Here is an 18,839-nt window from a genome sequence, read left to right as displayed (position 1 = left end):
TTAGTACACTGAGCAGACTGCAAGGAGAAGAAGAGGTTGCATTTCCCCCGTCGCTTCACATACCTGTGTTTTATTACGGCAGCCCCTGCACTCATAGGTGTGCGTCCTGGTGTTTGCTATTGCCATTAAGCCGCACAGGTTGCACACATGAACCTGATACGGGTCCGATGCTTCAAACAATCTTTCCCGCAAGAACTGTGCTGCTCCATGAGCAATCTGACAGTCTCGTTCCATTTCTCCAAAACGAAGGCCACCATCACTGGAGAAAAGAAAATTAAGTTTGTTGGCTTCCATATTTTGCCAGGCTAGGATAGCAACAGTACTGACCGCTCCATGCCCAGCCCAGCCCTTTAATATAATACAGCACTGGAGCAGAATCGAGGTTGCATGCAAAGGGTATTTCCACAGGATATTTTGGGTTTTTTTTTAACACAACACCTAAATCTTGGATGGGAATCTCGTGTTTTTTGTGCTATGTGTCTGTGCTGCCAACGAAGGATCCAACATGAGAGAGAATCAAGGGGACAACTTCTGCAATGTACTTGTACATTCAAATTATGACATTGTGTCAGCCTGAAAGTGTAGAAAAGCCAAAGACGGTTGTGTTGCTTGATAGCTTCCCCACGCGCACACACTTTTGTTTTAAATAAATTTTCTAGTCTGCGAAATGCCGACTGTGGAACGCCCTCCCCTTGGAGGCCCAATTGGCGCCAACATTGACTGCATTTCGGCGCCAAGTAAAAACATGGCTTTTTAACAAAGCCTTTGGTGGTTAAACTCACTGGCACATTGTTTTAACTGCTTTTAAATTATATATTGTTTTAACTTGGTTCATGGTTTAATTTGTTTTTAACTGTGCATATTTATTGTTTTATACTGTATGCTTTTATCTGTACGCTGCTCTGAGATCTTAATGATATAGGGCGGGATATAAATGTTTTAAATAAATAATAAAAGAAATAAACGTGTGTGTGTTGGTGGGGGGGGGAGGCTATAAATTTTCTATTCCTTATGGTTGTAACTTATACCTGGCAAATACTTTCAAAAACTTAATGCTTTCACAAATTCTTTAGGGGTTCATCTCTACCAACAATATCTCTGAAAAGGATGCAACTTCTCATTGAAGAAGGTGGTTCGGCTTTCTGAATCTTCCTATATACCGTACCAAACTTTGGTCTTTTCCACTTAGATTTGATTTTCCATCTTTGCCAGCTTTGGAATCTTCCTGTCTGGAGCATCTTTCCAAATGAATGGCATTAGGTTCTCAGTTTATTAAGGTGGACAGAGCTCCTCCCACAATTTCTGATGTGTACATATTATCTTAAATTATGTACCTGCTTCTTGGAATGTAACACATGGTCATCATAAATGGATTTTTCACAAACCTGGTAAAAGGCTGATATTACAACGTTGGAAAGATAAAAGCTCACTGCCTATAATGCAATGGATTGAAGACCTAACATTAGCAACATTTGAAAGAGTGGTATATAGGTGCCTTTTACAAATGGACTTATATTTGGATATTTGGTCCGCTTTCATTGAAGTTTATGTACAATTTACTCCTTTCCCCCTCTTTTTTTCATTTAAAACGTTACAATATCTGCATTTTTTGTTTTATTTTGTTAAAATGTAAAATAAAAAAGATGATAAAAATGGTTGTAAATACATGCTTGAAAGTTTACTGGAAATCTGAGCAGCCAGAAGCATTGCTGAGTACAATTTCCAGGGGTGTCCTACACATTTCCTTGCTTTTGGCCATCACAAGCGGCAGAAGAAAGCATCTAAGCATGCATTGATTTCTTACCGAGATCGGCCTTCCATGGGTTGTCTATTAAGGATCTGGATTGGCCCTCGGGCACGGGAATGGATTTTGTCATCTACCATGTGTTTTAACCGCTGGTAATACGTAGGGCCGATAAAAATCTGCGATGTGATTTTGCGACCAGTGAAGCCGTTGTACAAAACCTAGAGAAAGGAAAATACTCCATGAACACCAAATCATAGTGACCTGCCAACGAAAGGAAGAGGCACAATCAATCTCATAATTGCCCCTATGAATATAACATACCTCGTTTCCTCTCAGATGGTAGCCATAGTCAGACAGTAAATTCGAAATCTTCTGCACATTGACTGCATCGTTGAAAGGTGTGGCATCGCCTATTTCTCCCTTATTTGCAGATACCTAAAGTGAAGGGAAATAGTTTTAACTAAATACCACAAACACTTGCAAAGTAAGACAGAACAGAATTCTATTACCTCATTATTGCAGTACAAACTATAACATGATGTAGTGGATAAAGCCAGTGTGGTGTAGTGGCTAGAGTGTTTGATTGGGAGTCGGGAGATCCGGGTTCTAGTCCCCACTGGGCCACGGAAACCCAATGGGTGACTTTGAGCCAGTCACAGACTCTCAGCCCAACCTACCTCACAAGGTTGTTGTGAGGATAAAACAGAGAGGAGGATTATATATCCTACCAACTGTCTCTGCAGAGGCCACCAGTGAGGGAGGAAGCAGCAGCCAGGCACCTCTCCACCGTGCCTGGGTCCAGCTCCAGCTGAGAGCCCCCTCCCTCCTGCTGTCAACTGTAACTGCTGAACTTTGCAACTAAGATTGTAGTGCCTGAATTTGCTTTCCTTTTCCCCCTCCTCCTCCTCCTCCCTCCCAATCCCCTTTCCTTTTGTGTCATGTCTTTTAGATTGTAAGCCTGTGGGCAGGGACTGTCAAGAAATACTTTTGTAAGCCGCCGTGAGAGCCTTTTTTGGCTGAATGGAGGCATAAAAATCCTTAAATAAAAATAAATAAAAATATATATGCCATCTTGGGTTCCTTGGAGGAAAAAAGGCGGGATGAAATAAATAAAGTATTGGACCAAGTCTGGGAAGACTCAGGTTCAAATCCCTTCCCAGGCATGAAAGCTCAGTGGACCATCTACCCTACATTGAAGGGCTGCTGTGAGGATAAAAGTGAAACAATAGACCATGTACACTGCCCTGAGCTCCTTGGAGGAAGGGCCATGATTAAAGTGCAGTATAAATGTAAAACGGAAGCTTGGGACACCCTACAGGGGTTTGCAATTCAAGTCACAGTTCCCACAGGATGCATTCAAGCCTGTATTTAAATTAGCTTTCTTGACTGCGGCCGCAACTTTCCCCCCACAAAATAAAAATTGACTGATTACAACAAAAGATAAAGGCAAAGTAAATCTCAGCAGAAAGACCATCTGTGCTGGATGCTGACCGAGGCCCGGTCTAGTCCAGAATTCTGTTGCGAGCAGTGGCTAACCACCCACACCCACACACACCCACACACACACACACACACACACACACACACACCCCAAGGGAAGGCTCAAGCCCAAGCTACAACATGTTCTTACCTTCCCTTGCAGACATTCAATCAAGTGACCAATAGTCATCCGTGAAGGGATGGCATGGGGATTGATGATGATATCAGGGGTGATGCCTTCACAGGTGAAAGGCATGTCCTAAAGAGAGCAAAGGAAGATACAGAGAGCTTCGGCTATTAGGCAGTATAAAAATGCAATAAATAAATACAAATTATACCTCCTAGCCTCCAAACAGTTAACAGCTAACCTTGATTACAGATTACTTGAGGCTAATCAGCTTTACTACTACTTTGTATACTGCAAGCTATTGGGGGCTTTAAAGGAGGCCATAAAAATGTTCTTGTTTCACCAGGCATTTGATCGGTCTGTGAGTTTCCACTGCTGATGGCGTTGATTCCGTTTTAACGCATTGTTTTTCTTGTATTGGGTAATCACTCGACATGGGGCTGTTCTTGAACATAATCCAGATGTTTTCAGCTAGCTAAACGTTCTGCAGTCCAACTCCCTTTAACAGGGACTGAATGCAGGAAGAGGATTAAATTGATCCTTTTATACTTCAATTGCACTGGATTCTAGTGTATTACCAGGTCCACTTTCAGAGGAGGTGGTTACAGCCATCAAAGGCCAATCTTCCCCAACATGGTGCCCACATATTTTGGACAACAGCTAGCAAGACATTAGAGCTTCAGCAGAAATGCAGCAGGGAATTGGAATGTCCTATTTTATCGAATCAATGGACCACTGTCTTGGCTTCGGTATCCAATATGTCCATGGATCTCTGGTTAAATCTTATTCAGCAAAAGCTTTTGTTTTGGGTCTATTGGATGCCACAGCGTCTGTTTAATAAAGGATTGCCCAAATTGACGGAGGTGTCATACAGCTCACCTCCTTTTCGGAGGAAATCATCAGACACGTAAATCTTATATTAGAAAGCTCTTTAATATTTTCAGATGTACATGTCATCTTAAATGATGTACCGACTTCTTGGAAAGTAGCACACGGTCAACGTAAATGGATTTTTCGTGCCCTCTTAACTGCCAAAAGACATATTACAACACTGAAAAGATAAAACTTCAGTGCCTCTAATGCACCGAAGACTTAACATTAGCAACATTTGAAAAAGTGGTATATAGGCACCATTTACGAATGGACTTATATTTAGACATTTGGTCTTCTTTCACGGACGTTTGTAGGTGCTTTATGCTACTTTTCCATTTTTTTCATATAGAATGTTGTGATATTTGAAACTGAGGCTTCTGAAGTATAAAGTTGCATACGTCCATTTTATTTTCTTATTTTCTTTTACAGTTTTTCTTTTATTAAAATCCACAATAAACAGTTGTGGGTGGGGGGATGCTGGCCTGGGCCATTGTCTCTGCAGCAATGCCTCCTTCTGTGCAGACCTTTCTGGCTCTTAAGGCTCTTCTCTGAGTTGTAGAGTACTCAGAGTAGGTCCTTCTTTGTAATGCCACAGTTACAGGACACCCTCCACAGAGAGGCCCACGAACTTCCCCACTGGCCAGCTTTTGGTGGCCTGTGAAGACCAAGCTTTTGACATTACGCTGGGGCTCGAATTTTGAAAGGCATTATTGCTATTTTTATAAGGTTTTATTGGTTTTTTAAGGTTGCTTGACCCCACCATGTTTGAAAGGCAATGCATATATTCTAAATAAAATAATGGCTGACAAGTTGCTTCAAAGACAGTTCTTAAGCAAGATTCTCTATGTCACACAATCAGAATTGGAGGCCTTTACCTCTTGTCTATACTGGATACCACAGGTACCTTTCTGACCATGTCTGCTGGCAAATTTATCTCCAATTTGTGGGATTCTTACGGACCGTACCTAATGGTAAGAGAAGACAGTCAATTACTCAAGCTAATCAAGAATGCTGGCTTTAGTTTTGCTTTAAAAAGCACGCATACCCTAATTTTGCAAAACTTGTATCCTTCCTGGTTCAAGGTAACCATGACCTGGTCAACAATGCCAGTTTCACTAGTCCGCAAGAAAGTGCTGCAATCTCTCTTGGTGTAACGGCGATTGGTGCTCTCCAGTTCATCTTCATTCTCTGGCAAAGTTACAGTCTTGCCAATTATGACATCGTCCCCAGAGACCCGCACACCAGGTGCAATCAAGCCATCATCGTCCAGCTTGTCATAGATGGCATGCCTCATCCCTGAGGAAAGTGAACAGAAACAGGACGTGCATCTGGATCAGACCTGCACAACTTGCGACTCACCAAATTGAACAAAACCGTATCAACCCAAAAGGCTTAGGAAACCCTGTCTTTGCTTCCTGTCTCGGAATTGAGAAGAGAGGTATGGTAGCCTCCCAAAACTAGAAGGCTACGTCAAAAACAGCGCAAGCCTGATTTAGATTCTCCACTCTTCAAAGAATCTAGCAAAGATAGTTCTTGAACATGGTTGTACTGAAGACATCCACATTTCTTAAGGCTACTCTGTGGAAGGTTTTGAATTCAAATCCTGATTCTGCATGTTCTTTATAACCATAATCCAGCAAAGCTATATGTATGCATGCATGCATGCATGCAAAAGAACCAAATTATTTATTACATCCCCTGCAACTGCTTGTGCTGCTGACTAGATATGCAAGGTAACTTTTAAACACAAACACAGGTTTAGCATGTCACTGAAGTCACGGTTTCAAGAAGACGTCATATCCTGGTTTGTTCAGAAGCTGTTAACCGTTATTTCCTAGTTTGGATATAATGGGAAACTTCAGCTTAACTGAAGAGCTCTTGGCTTCCTTGTGGGTTTGTGCAAAGCAGCTGCATTGGGATAACAAGCCAAGATGTGATGGTCTGAATGTATCTAATGTGCAAGAACAGAGTGGGAAGTTACGGTGTTCTCTCCAATTTATAAGAGCAGAAAGGAATCAAACTTGCAGTGTTCTATTACTGAGCAGCCACCTAGGCAACTCCTGTTTGTTCTTACCCTGACAGGTTTCACGAGTAGGCTTCTCAAACACTTCTTCTTGGATTCCTTTCTTGGACTCCTGCTCTTTGTAAGAACGATAGAACACAGATCTGTTCAGGGGGAAATTGAGGTACCATTAGCTCCAAGTCCAACAGCATTCTTCCACTTTAGATGATGTGACATCTGGGCATGAGCTAACAGGCCTCACTATAGCAAAGAAGCAGGGGGGTGGGAAAGGGTGCTGGCATTTAAGTAAGTGGAACTGTGCTAAATCATTCAGCAACTGGAAGCCGTGGGTCAAATCCACTTCCACAGCCAAACTATAGGCTAAAATAATATGCAGAAAATGGCATTTATGGCAACAGAACTTTAGGGGATAGAAGCAGCACTAGCTGAGCACATCTTACTGTCTTCTCAAATAGGGCTTTCAGGAAAATTGGCTGCTGACAGGGGGGCTTACAAATAACACCCAAAAGCCCCCATTTGCATTACCTGCAATGAGATGGGAGCAACCTGTCTGCTGAGAATTGGGAAGGCCAACTGCACTGGTAAAAATAGATCTCCTCGGCCTCATGCAGCAAGCATGTTTTTGTCACACTTATATCCATCTACCGGAAGAACTACCCATTTAATAGGGACAGATCCTTTGTGGCAGCAGGAGGGGTGCTTGTGTGTCCCATCCCTCCTTCTCTTGTTGCGAATGGGGAGAGGGGTGGGTGGGCGGAAGCATCCCTTGTGCTCATGACAGCTGCAGGGGAGATCCTTGCACCGCTGACTGCTCGTTCTTCGTGGAGAAGGGGAGGCCACTGCCACAAGGATCTCTCCTGAAGCTGTCAGAAACAGGAGAGATGCTTCTGCTGCCCTGCCCCACCCAGGGACGGGATGTGTATGTCCCTGGGAACACATGGGGAACTGCATATCGCAGTGCCCCCCCCCCCAGGGAAGACATGATCAGTTGCTCCACACACACATCCCGGGACGGTTGACTCATGCCTATAGAGCCCTGCTTGGCAAGAGCAACCAAGGTTTCTCTGTAGGCACATGAAATAGTCAATGGAGCCCGCCACACGAAACAATAATCAACGATTGTGAAGATAGTCAACTCTGCACACCCTTGATTATTTGCATTGGTTATTTCTGGAAAATAACCAGCAGTTGTGTGGAAAAGGCTCGACAGACGACACAATAATCAACAGTGGACTAATTAATCAATGTTGACTATTGTGTTGTCCAAACCCAGTCATAAACTCACACAACAACACCCAAGCAGCAAGTCAAGAAGATGAAACATTAGCAACGATCTTTACATACTTTTGCTCTCAAGTTAGTTTTTTCACCTATAATAGTGGTTTCCGAAGTGTGATCTGGGGGGCTCTGACTTCCTCAGAAGGGTATCAGGAAAAAGCAGTAGTAGCAGACAAATATTCCAATGGTAAAGCAGCATGTGTGCAATTGCTGATCTTCCTCTACAACAGCCTTCCTCAGCCTGGTGCCCTCTGGCTGTTTTGGACTACAACTCCCAGAATACCTGACCACTGTGCATGCTGGCTGGGGCTGATGCTTGTTTGTCCTCCTAAACCTTCTCCTCATCTCTCATTCTCTCTTACTGTCAACGATGTCACGCTTACTCCGGTCAAGGAAGCTCGTAGCCTTGGCTTTATCTTCGACTCCTCTCTCTCCTTTATTCCTCATATTGAGGCAGTAGCTAAATCTTGTCGTTTCTTCCTGTATAATATTGCCAGGATTCTATCATTTTTGTCTGTCTCTTCTGCCAAGACGCTTGTTCAGGCGCTGGTTATTTCACGGTTGGAGTACTGCAACCTTCTTCTCTCTGGCCTTCCTTCTTCTCACATCAGTCCGTTGGTTTCTGTTCATCACTCTGCCGCAAAGATCATCTTCTTGGCTCGCCGCTCCGACCATGTTACTCCGCTTCTGAAATCTCTTCATTGGCTTCCAATTCACTTCAGAATCCAATATAAACTTCTCCTGTTAACCTTCAAAGCTTTTCACGGTCTAGCTCCTTCCTATCTCTCCTCTCTCATCTCACACTATTGCCCCCCTCGTGCTCTTCGCTCCTCTGATGCCATGTTTCTCGCCTGCCCAAGGGCCTCTACTTCCCTTGCTCGGCTTCGTCCATTTTCGTCTGCTGCCCCTTACGCCTGGAACGCTCTTCCAGAACATCTGAGAACTACAAGTTCAATCGCAGCTTTTAAAGCTCAACTAAAAACTTTTCTTTTTCCTAAAGCTTTTAAAACTTGATGTTGTGCAGACTTCTACTGTTACTTTCTACTGTTAGTTTTACCCTACCCTGTGCCTGCTTACCCTACCTGTACCTGTTTGCATTCTCTTCCCCTCCTTATTGTTTTACTATGATTTTATTAGATTGTAAGCCTATGCGGCAGGGTCCTGCTATTACTGTTTTACTCTGTACAGCACCATGTACATTGATGGCGCTATATAAATAAATAATAATAATAATAATCAGGTAGGAGAAGGCTGCCCTGAAACATGCAGTTGCAGAAAAGAGGTGATCGCTGTCTAGGATGTACTCTCAGTTTGCAATGAGGAGGCCTAACAGGCCCAGCCAGCAGCCTGCAAAGCGTGCCTCCTGCAATATATCCCCATACACCATCTGCAACATACAGGGTGGATCCTTAGCAGGCACAGTGCAAGGAGTGTGTCAAGGAAGAAGAAAACTTGAAAGCCACCGGCCTACAACAATGAACTTCCTTTCCAAAAGGCACAATTCAAGGCAGCATGTAAAGTATTTTAATTCGATTTTTAAGGATTTATAAGATTTAAGAATTTAGAAAGCCAGACCTGAAAAAGCCTCTATCAACAGCAGAACGGTTCATAATTACAGAGTCCTCTTGATTATATCCAGTATATGAAGCTATGGCCACAATAGAGTTGATGCCTATGAGGGATTCAAGAACATGCATCAAGCACAGCAGACACACATACCTGACTCTTGCATGGATATATTTACAATGGGACAAATGTATGCCGTTATATTGAAATTCTTTCACAAACACATGCAGTGTCCCCTTGTGGAAGAGCTTGGCAGCATCACTGTTGAAGCAGAACCTCATAACCCCAGTGTGGAGCTGCCATGGACCTTCTTTGCAATGTCATATGTTCTCCCAACTCAAATGTTCCTCTCGCCCATCAATTCCAAACACTGGCTTTCTGTTACCACACTCAGAGCAAATGACTATGACTGTGCTCTTGTTAGAAGATGATCCATCTTTAATGGACCATCCTGAGCCTAATAAACCACATTTCTGGTCTGGATAATTAGGTCACAGCTTGAACTCTAGAAATACCTTAGGCTTGCTAAATGCTGGAAAACAACCAGTAATATCTTAGCAAAAGATAAGGAAATTCACGCTGAAGTACAACCAGTAACAAACTCTCAGAAGATTGACATGGACAAAATAGATTACCATGACGAATGTACCTAAGGGAACACTGATTCCAGTTGATAATCACGACTACACTATAGTTGTATGTCAGAAGACACACATATCAGATATCAAACAATCACACCACACCTATGGAACAGATCGCAAAGATACATTTTAGATACATTCCGTGCTATCTGGAATATAGCTGAAGATGACACAGTTCTTGTGTCAGAACAGATAGACAGGGACATATTGAAACACAGAAAAACTACCAGTACTTCAAAATACCCTCCCTGAAGATCTGCCCTTTTGCACCAGCGTATGTTCTGCTGCACAGCAATGACTTCTGGGAGCCTACAAATGTCACTATTCCCCAGGTGGAACAAAGCCTGCCCGTCACCTTCCCAAAATGAGGCATAATTGTAACACATTTTCTCTCTAGCTTGCACAGACTGCTGTTACGCTTTTGTTTAAATAACTATCTTAATAAAAGCTTGATTTACGGTTCATGGCAAACCTGTTCAGTTTCTGTTATTCCTGCCATGGTGGAGGCTTGAGACAAGTGACAAAACTAATCTTAAATTAAAGCAAAAAGAGGAACACTCTTAATCTTGTTGAGATTCAAAACTGCAGAGAGCTTAATAAACTTTCTCCCACTACCAAAGTTAAAGGTCTTAAAATCGCTGTAATCAAAACACCAGCTGAGTAACTCCAGCCATTATTGCCTAGATCTCAACCACAGCATCCCATAAAACATATCAGTGATCATTTGCTGTTGGTACTTTTGAAGCTTTAACACTTAAGATGAAAAACTGGAGGTTCTGGGCCCTCAAAGGTGCACTCAGCCCCCTTACTGCCAATCCCAAACTGAAGAGGTCTGGGGAAAATGGAGTCTGTCCACCAAAAGATCTGCCCGCAGGTCACTTTAAGAGGTGACAACTGAGCCTTACTACTCAGAGTAGCCCTCCTGGTGACCAGGTTTCTATACACTACTTAGCAACTTGCAAACATACCTGCTGGCAATTCTCTGAATCTCAGGTATTCCATGGAGCGCGTCGTCACAAGGGGTTTCTGAGGATAATATAGCACATGGGCCAGTGTGTCCATACGAACATGGAAATTGGTGATGTAGACTCCCATAGCCTGTTTGCCCATAGCAGACTGATACGTGTTCCTAGGAGACTATGATGGTAAAAGAAGAAACAGTGTTGGGAAGAAAAAAAAACTTCATGCATTTTAAAATATATGTATAAATAAAAGATGACATATTCTACCAGAGTGTCATTGTAAGCTTTTACATCAGCTGTAAAACAAAATCCTCCAAACCTGGTTGTGATCTGGAAATGGGATAATAGACGCGCAGACTCCGAGGATCATAGATGGGTGAATCTCACAGTGCGTGTAAGTTGAACAGTATGCAACACCTTTCTCCTGCAAGTCATCCGGAGTCATAGCAAGCATAACAGTCTCCTCTTCTAGGGTGTCAATATATTCTACTACACCACTGGCTACCAGATCCTGCCAGCTAAACAAAACACCACAATTATTTCAGGGGCCAAAAACTGATTTGATATCAAGCATGCATTGCTCATTTGCAACTTTTTATTAATGCAACTGCAAACTGTTCAGAAATCCTAGAACAAGTTTGTGTCTCATGCTGAGCGCTGAGAAGCTGCATATAATTTAGTTTTAATAAAACAAAAAAGGACTATTGAAGAGAGAGATTTGTGCACATCTCATGTCCACGGCTGTGGAATGAGCTCCCCAGAGAGGTCCGCCTGGAGCCTACACTGTATTCCTTTCGTCGCCAGCTGAAGACCTTTTTATTCTCTCAGCATTTTAACAACTAATTTTAACTTACATTTAAATTTTACTGTTTTAATTCTGTATTTTAATCTTATATCAACTTCTGCTGCGTGGTTTTATCCTGGTTGTGCTTTTGATACTGTATTTTGTATTTGTGTTTTTAACCTGTTGGTTGCTTTATTATGTTCTTCATGGTTTTAATTTTTGTGAACCGCCCAGAGAGCTTCGGCTATTGGGCGGTATAAAAATGTAATAAATAAATAAATAAACATGCATAAAAACATATTGAGATGAAACTACACATACTTTGCTTCTCTCTTAATTAATTGTATTTACTTATGTAACCCAGCCCCTCAGTACTTTGCTGTCTATGTTTATCTCATTAGAACACAGAGACCAGGGAACTTCAAAAATTTACAATTCAGGGCCCTTTCTAAGCTTCCTCTACCTCCCGAGTCCTCCAATCCATTGGCAGCCACCTTCTTCACAGAACGTATAGTTAAACTATGGAATTTGCTACTACAAAATATACTAATTGACACCAATTTGGATGGCTTTAAAAGGAGATTAGACAAATTCTTGGAGAATAAGCTATGAATGGCTACCACGTATGATGGCTCTATGCTACCTCCACTAACAGAGGCAGTACGCCTCTCAATATCACTGGCTGGGGAACACAAGCAGGTAGGTTCTATTGCACTCATGTTCTGACTGTGGGCTTCCCACAGACAACCGGTTGGCCACTGTGTGAACAGACCCTTGGCCTGATCCAGTATGAATCTTCTTGTTCTTAACTCTTTTGGCAGGCTAGTACATGGAATCAGCCATTTCTCCATGAAATCCACCCTTCTCGCCTTGAAAATACCCTGATGTCCAAAAGAAACCTAACACTGAAACAACTTTGGGCTATAGACAGTAGATACTGACTTCACATAGCAAAAATAGAATAAACACTGTATTTAGAACTAGAGAGCCTTTGATAGTCTGCATTTTCAAGATGGTATATATTTATCCCTAGAGAATCTGGATAAAGGAATCCGCCCTCCCAGAAACATAGCTTCAAACTCAAGGGATAGGGCAAATACCTAGCAGTACTTAGTTCGCTTTGTAACAGGGTGATTACTGAATCAATACATTTTGATTTGGGCTGCTGAATAGTGCCTCAGCTGTTGTTTTGGGTAAGAATAAAAAAGATAGCTAACACAGCCAACAATTCAATAGAGCAATACCAGCCGCTTAAGCTTTCCACTTGTTCTGAGATCCAAGAGGTACATTACACGTTTCTCCTCATCAGCCTCCTCCTCTACAGCCTATCTGGTTAGCCGACTTCTGCCACAAACATGAGAAGCACCTCCAAGATAGTGCCAGGAACTGCTTAAGGTACGCCATTTTGACAAAACAGTACTCAGGCTGTGCCACAGAAGTCACTCTAGGACAGCCTTCCTCAACCTGGGGTGCTCCAGATGTGTTGGACTGCATCTCCCAGAATGCCCCAGCCAGCAGGCTGGGGCATTCTGGGAGTTGTAGTCCAACACATCTGGAGCGCCCCAGGTTGAGGAAGGCTGCTCTAGGACATGCCCAATGCCATCTTGGGAGCTGCTTTGCTACCATTGCAACGGACAACCTGTTCAGGTTAGACTCAAGGCAAAACGTTCAGGACAACATGTTTGCCATCCCTTAAATCACACTTCAAGTGAGGGTCCTTCAGTCTCTCATATGACTGGGCTGATCCTGGCTTAGGCAACCAATAACACAGACCTGGTTTCTAAGCCATTGCGCATTTGTACACACTATAGAAGCACACAGTTGTCTGCAGGAGGCGCACTTGTTTGGCAATGCACTTCCACTGGCAAGTAACCTCTCCAGATGGTGATGCATCAAGTGCCTCCTCTACCGTGAAGATTACCTTCCCCCTAATGCTGAAAGAGAAGTAGGAAAGAGAAATATGCATATTCTCTTGGAAGGAATAGAATGGGATTAGAAACGGTTTGGAGAGTTGCCTACCTGTAGTTGTTATATTCACGCTCTTTCAGTTGGTCAATATGCCTCTTCTTGAGCAGCAACTTTTGTTTTTCCACAATTAGAAGTGGGCGACAAATCCTGCCGGCATCAGTATAAATGCGGATTTCTCGCTCCCTGATATCCCTGATCATGGACACCTGGCATGAGCAAATACCATCTCAGAAACAGCAGTGGAACTGAACACTGACAAAAAATTCCTAACAGCAAACAGCAGGCAACAGAAAGTGTTTAAACTGGCCACTTATTTTTTGTAAATGGATTTGGCCAGTGATCCGAGATCAGCAATCTCTACTTCAAATACAGTGAAGTCGCAATCCTATGGATTCTGCCCTTGCTGCTTCGAAGCCCCTGAAAACAGAGGCTTCCGAGATTCCTATGTCTGTAGGGTGGGATGAGTGGCAGAGGAGATCCTTGCCTCCTGATCCTCCGATCTTTGAATTTTTGTTAGATGGGCATTTTAGTCTGACTAGCGAGAGTGCTTCAGAGGGAGAGGGAAGGTTCTCTCTGCATCGACTGCAAAGGGGGGGCAGGGGGCACGGATTTCTTACTCTCCCTTCCAAGGTAGGAGCACTGTGTCTATGACCTTGGAAGGGAGAATCCGAACCATCCTATGGTCCATGGGATGCTTGCCAAGGGCCATATGATTGCATTTACTGCATTCCACCTTGCAGAGATAGAATTATAACCCAAGATTTACCTCTGATACAATGATGTCCATCTGACGCCGCAATTTCCTCAGTGTGTTCATAAGCTGTTCCGGGTCTTTGTGTATTCCAACCCAGCAGCCATTCACAAAGATCTTTGTGGCACTTCAGAAAAGGAAGACGTTGTGAGAATGTTGTCCCAGATTGAGCTATGTGGAAGTTACCAAGTTTCAACCTCCTTTTATACTTACTCTGCGATTGCTGCTGGAGAGATTTCTTCCAGGTTTTCCATACTCCATTCTTCTAAAAATTCCAGAATTGGGGATGGCTGAGACCCCACAGAGATGTAGGCCATTAGAGCTAGATTCTTCACAAGCCCTACGGCATGACCCTAAGAACACATGGAATCATTTATTTTTCACATCTGCAGCTCTTCAAGATCCTGCACAGACTACACGAGATTCATAAGGCACAAATTATCCAAGACAAAGCATTGTTTAGGAAAGGCTTGCAAACATTGTCTTTCTGGACTGTCGATGTTGACTTTTCTACTAAGGAACTCTGCTCATACAGCAGCTCCATGACAGGCAAAGGATCCTGGGGCACGTTCTAGGACAGGGGTGGGCAAAAAGTAGATCTCTAGATATTTTCGACTTCAACTCCCAGCAGTCCTGATCATTGGTCATATTGGGAGAGGCTTCTGGTAGATAAAGTTCCCAACATCTGGAGATTTACCATCTGTTCATCTTTGTTCTAGGATATACACAAAGTTCACAGGCAGTACTGGCCAGGGCCTGCCTAAACTGGGAATATATCCTAAAACCTGCTCAGTACTCCACCATCTATTGCAGGGGAGAAAGGGTAGCGACGGCCAAGGTGTTTTCATGGAAGCTTACCTGCCATTACTGATCTTCACACTGAAGAACCCCGGTAAGTTTTCAAGAATAGAATACGTTTCCCTAAATCAGTTGTTTTCAAATTATCACATTTCATTATAAAGTCTAAAAATGAAACACGCTGCCATTGCAAAAAGAAAAGGATATGGATGAAAAATACAGAAGCTGTACACTTATTCCAATGCAATCAGCGCATTACCTCTGGAGTTTCCGCAGGGCAGACCATTCCCCACAAGGTGTTGTGCAGCTGCCTGGGCTTTGCTAATTTACCATCTCTACCAATAGGAGAATTCAGGCGACGCAAGTGCGAAAGCGTAGATGCAAAAGTGAGACGGTTCAATACCTTCAAAAGATGCAGCAAAATACATTTAGGCCTGCTCATGAGATACGTAATCTAGATCTTGACAATACCACCCAGAACTAAATATTCAGTTACTTAAAGCAAGAATTACGTTAAAATCAACGCACATACACATGCAACATCTATCAGAGGTAACTTGAGTGTTACATTTTACTAAGGTAAAATGAGTTCAATCCGGACCCCGTGAATGGCTAGAGAGCAACTGGTGGTGCAGCTAAGCAAGTGTAGATCTGATTAGTTCCTTGTAGGAGAAATATTTGGACACCCCATATAAGAATGCTTCAATTCTCCAATTAAATTAAGTTCTCACTGCCCAGATAAGTTTCACTCTCCCAGATAAGTTCTATCGTGATCACAAACATTAAAAGGAATATTCTAACTAATTCCTTGAGCATCAATAAAGAAATCAAAATAATCCTGGTAGTCTCAACTATGAGGTACAACATGGAGGTATCACAGGAACATCTAAGGAAACTGGGGCCTCGATTAACCCAAAGGCTCTGTCCAATGGGATGAAAACCTGGTTGTGTCCTGTGCCCTCCCATCCTTAAATTGGCTGAACTTCTGTCATATTATGCAATGCTAATCGGGGTGGATTTGATTTAAATCACTACTCAGAAAGACTTGATTTAATCATGTGACTTCCCCCCTCCCCAAAAGTGCTCTATTCATTGAATTTTTTGAAACTTAGCACTTAAGAGGTAAAAGGTTGATTCTGTGTACATAGATTTGCAAAGGAACAATGGGATTGTGATCTCTGCAGACACAAATTCAGTTTTGAGTAAAACCAAGCAGCTGTGATAGTATCTTCTAGACAGAAAAAAATGCCCAATAATCTCACAGAAACCTCTGGAAGAGCATGACGTGAATGGATTAATGGAATTCATTTACCAAAAAATGTAAACATTGCATGAATATACAGTCTCATGCTACATAATTAAAAACGAATCCTTATTTCATGATGAATAACCTTTGGACTATAATGTATCTTAAATAGAAAAGTTATCTTTAGATAGATTTTTCCTCAAAAAGCATTTTATTAAAAAAAAATCCGATTTAAATAAAACAAACAAACTTTTAAAGAAATCATTGATTTTTATCCACCCTGTAGTTTAAACTACTGAGGGGAAAGGAAAGGACACAGTGTGCAGCTGCTACCAAGGAGAGTGCAGGTGTAAGGCCAGTTTGGATGAGGGAAATGAGTGCTTAAGAACAGAAGGGACTGAGCTGCTGGCAAAGGGAAGCGCTGTGTGTCAAGAGCTGAGAAGCTGAGGCCCCTGGAAGGGGAACTCAAGCAAAGAGAACGGTTGCTGTGGATTAGAAAACACACACAAACACACAAACCATTATCACTCTCTAGCTCAGCCTTCCTCAACCTGGGGCGCTCCAGATGTGTTGGACTGCATCTCCCAGAATGCCCCAGCCAGCTGGGGCATTCTGGGAGTTGTAGTCCAACACATCTGGAGCGCCCCAGGTTGAGGAAGGCTGCTCTAGCTGGTTGTAGCTCTCTAACAGGATTCTATGAAAACCATAGTTAGAGAGCCTAAATTCAAATATCATATTTACCTGAGAAAACGTACAACTCCACGAGACCTACAAACACCTACTTGTGATACTCCAGCTCTGGCCTGGTGAGCTTTCTTCTGGTCTCCCCAGTTCCCTGTAGCTAATGAGTATTTCAAACCATCTGATATAATCCGAGTTTTGATGGCCAACTCCAAGTTAAAATCTTTCCCTCTGTCAATAAACTTCTGTGCGTATATTCTAACTTCTTTCAGCAAGTTCTTAAACATTCTGTTGAAGAAGTCAGGGAAAATGTATTTAGACGTGTACAGCTCTCCATCTCCCATCACAAAGCTCCTCATAAAGTATTGGAACTTAAAAGGCCAAAACCCAGGAAAAAAACTAGCCACATTCAGCTACACGGATATCAATTTGACTAATTCTTAGGTGTGGAGCCTGAGAACGAGTCTGTGACAGCAATGAAAACAAACATCTCAGTATCATAAAAATAAGATTTTCATTTAAAACAAGCAGTTCAGTTATTATATTCTAGGAAGAACTCTCAGCCACTATGAGAACAGGCTCATTCATGGCTCTCCCCCATAGGTAGTAAGAAAGAAATGAATTGGACATGGTATCATCCAGAGCACCTAGCTGGTCCTTGAAAAGAAGGGATGAGAATTCCATCAGGTGATCCAGAATGATACTATATTCAGCTAATCACAGCACAGCTCGGATCACTAGATAGTTACATAGATCAATGGGCCCAAAGCCAAACAGTCCCTGTAACAACACTACCAGGAACTCAGAACTATCAGAAGAGGTTTAACCGTCACCTACATATACATTAACGTAAACTAAGTTAAATCAACCAAGGCCGGATCTACACTACTGCTTTAAAGCGCTTTATAACAGTTTTGACAACTGTCTATGGAGTGTGTCCTGGGCCCCAACAGTTGTCAAAACAGTTACAAAGCGCTTTAAAGCAGTAGCGTAGATGCTGCCCATGTAATTCAGGCATGATGCTCTCCTCATCCCACCTGATTTTTGCTGATCCCCACATGACTCGCTGCACCACAGCCCACTCCATTTGGGAAAAGCATGGGGGCGGGGGAGAGGTTTGCCAGGGGGAGGAGGAGCAAGGAAAGCCACCTTTCTCCCATCCCCTTCTGCAGGTGCTTCTGAGGATCCAAGCCAGTATTGGACAGAATTCAGGAACCACAGCAACTTGCTGCACTCACCCTCTGAACAGGAAAGCAAGTAATGGTCCTGCAAGGTCAAGCCGTTTGTTGCCATAGTGATCTCTGTCATCCAACTCTCTTCTCCCCAAGGCTGCCAGCAATAACCTATGAACCATGTACCTAACGAACAAAGAGAAGTTAATTTAAAGGCAGTTGGACATTCAATTTGTACTACACACATGGATCAGCAAAATATCCCACATGAAGGCAAATATCCCAAATAGACCTCTTGGAACATGCATGCCGTTACATGAAATGCTGCTATCAAAAGCCCCCTGGTTCTAATAGAGCACAATCTCAGTCACATGTTTGGAAGGTGATTTTCCAGCCTCTGTTGCTATCCCTCAAATAACCGGCAATATACTTAACTCTTTTTGGCTCTGGGATCATTGCTGCTCCCAGCCTATACATGCCAACCTATTTGCCTTATTAGATTGTAAGCCTATGCGGCAGGGTCTTGCTATTTACTGTGTTATCTGTACAGCACCATGTACACTGATGGTGCTATATAAATAAATAATAATAATAATAATAACTGTCAGCAAGTTAGTTTTCCCTGTTCATCAAGATCCTTCGCCACACTAAAACTTACTCTAGGGTAGGATAGTGGCATCTCTGGCTACAGGACCGAAACCTTCCAGCTGCCTACACTCATGGGCATTCGCCCTGGTGCTCCC

At 42.8% G+C, this 18,839-nt stretch overlaps 1 protein-coding gene across 1 annotated transcript in view; it reads right to left on the bottom strand.

Annotated features, from left to right (window-relative positions):
* Positions 1-18,839, bottom strand: part of POLR2B (RNA polymerase II subunit B) — a 30,628-nt gene that overhangs the window by 1,837 nt on the left and 9,952 nt on the right. The window contains exons 9-24 of the mRNA XM_063129026.1: positions 18,163-18,282; positions 17,026-17,212; positions 15,257-15,400; positions 14,413-14,552; positions 14,215-14,326; positions 13,500-13,654; positions 11,016-11,214; positions 10,703-10,871; positions 9,103-9,199; positions 6,301-6,392; positions 5,272-5,522; positions 5,102-5,191; positions 3,378-3,485; positions 2,069-2,182; positions 1,805-1,965; positions 64-259 (exon numbers count right to left, since the gene is read on the bottom strand). Coding sequence (XP_062985096.1) covers positions 64-259; positions 1,805-1,965; positions 2,069-2,182; positions 3,378-3,485; positions 5,102-5,191; positions 5,272-5,522; positions 6,301-6,392; positions 9,103-9,199; positions 10,703-10,871; positions 11,016-11,214; positions 13,500-13,654; positions 14,215-14,326; positions 14,413-14,552; positions 15,257-15,400; positions 17,026-17,212; positions 18,163-18,282 — 2,335 coding nt within the window. The remainder of the gene's footprint in view (positions 1-63; positions 260-1,804; positions 1,966-2,068; positions 2,183-3,377; positions 3,486-5,101; positions 5,192-5,271; positions 5,523-6,300; positions 6,393-9,102; positions 9,200-10,702; positions 10,872-11,015; positions 11,215-13,499; positions 13,655-14,214; positions 14,327-14,412; positions 14,553-15,256; positions 15,401-17,025; positions 17,213-18,162; positions 18,283-18,839) is intronic.

Source organism: Elgaria multicarinata, chromosome 6 (assembly GCF_023053635.1).
Source record: "Elgaria multicarinata webbii isolate HBS135686 ecotype San Diego chromosome 6, rElgMul1.1.pri, whole genome shotgun sequence".
Lineage (NCBI taxonomy): Eukaryota > Metazoa > Chordata > Lepidosauria > Squamata > Anguidae > Elgaria > Elgaria multicarinata.
This window is presented reverse-complemented; position numbering and strand designations above follow the sequence as displayed.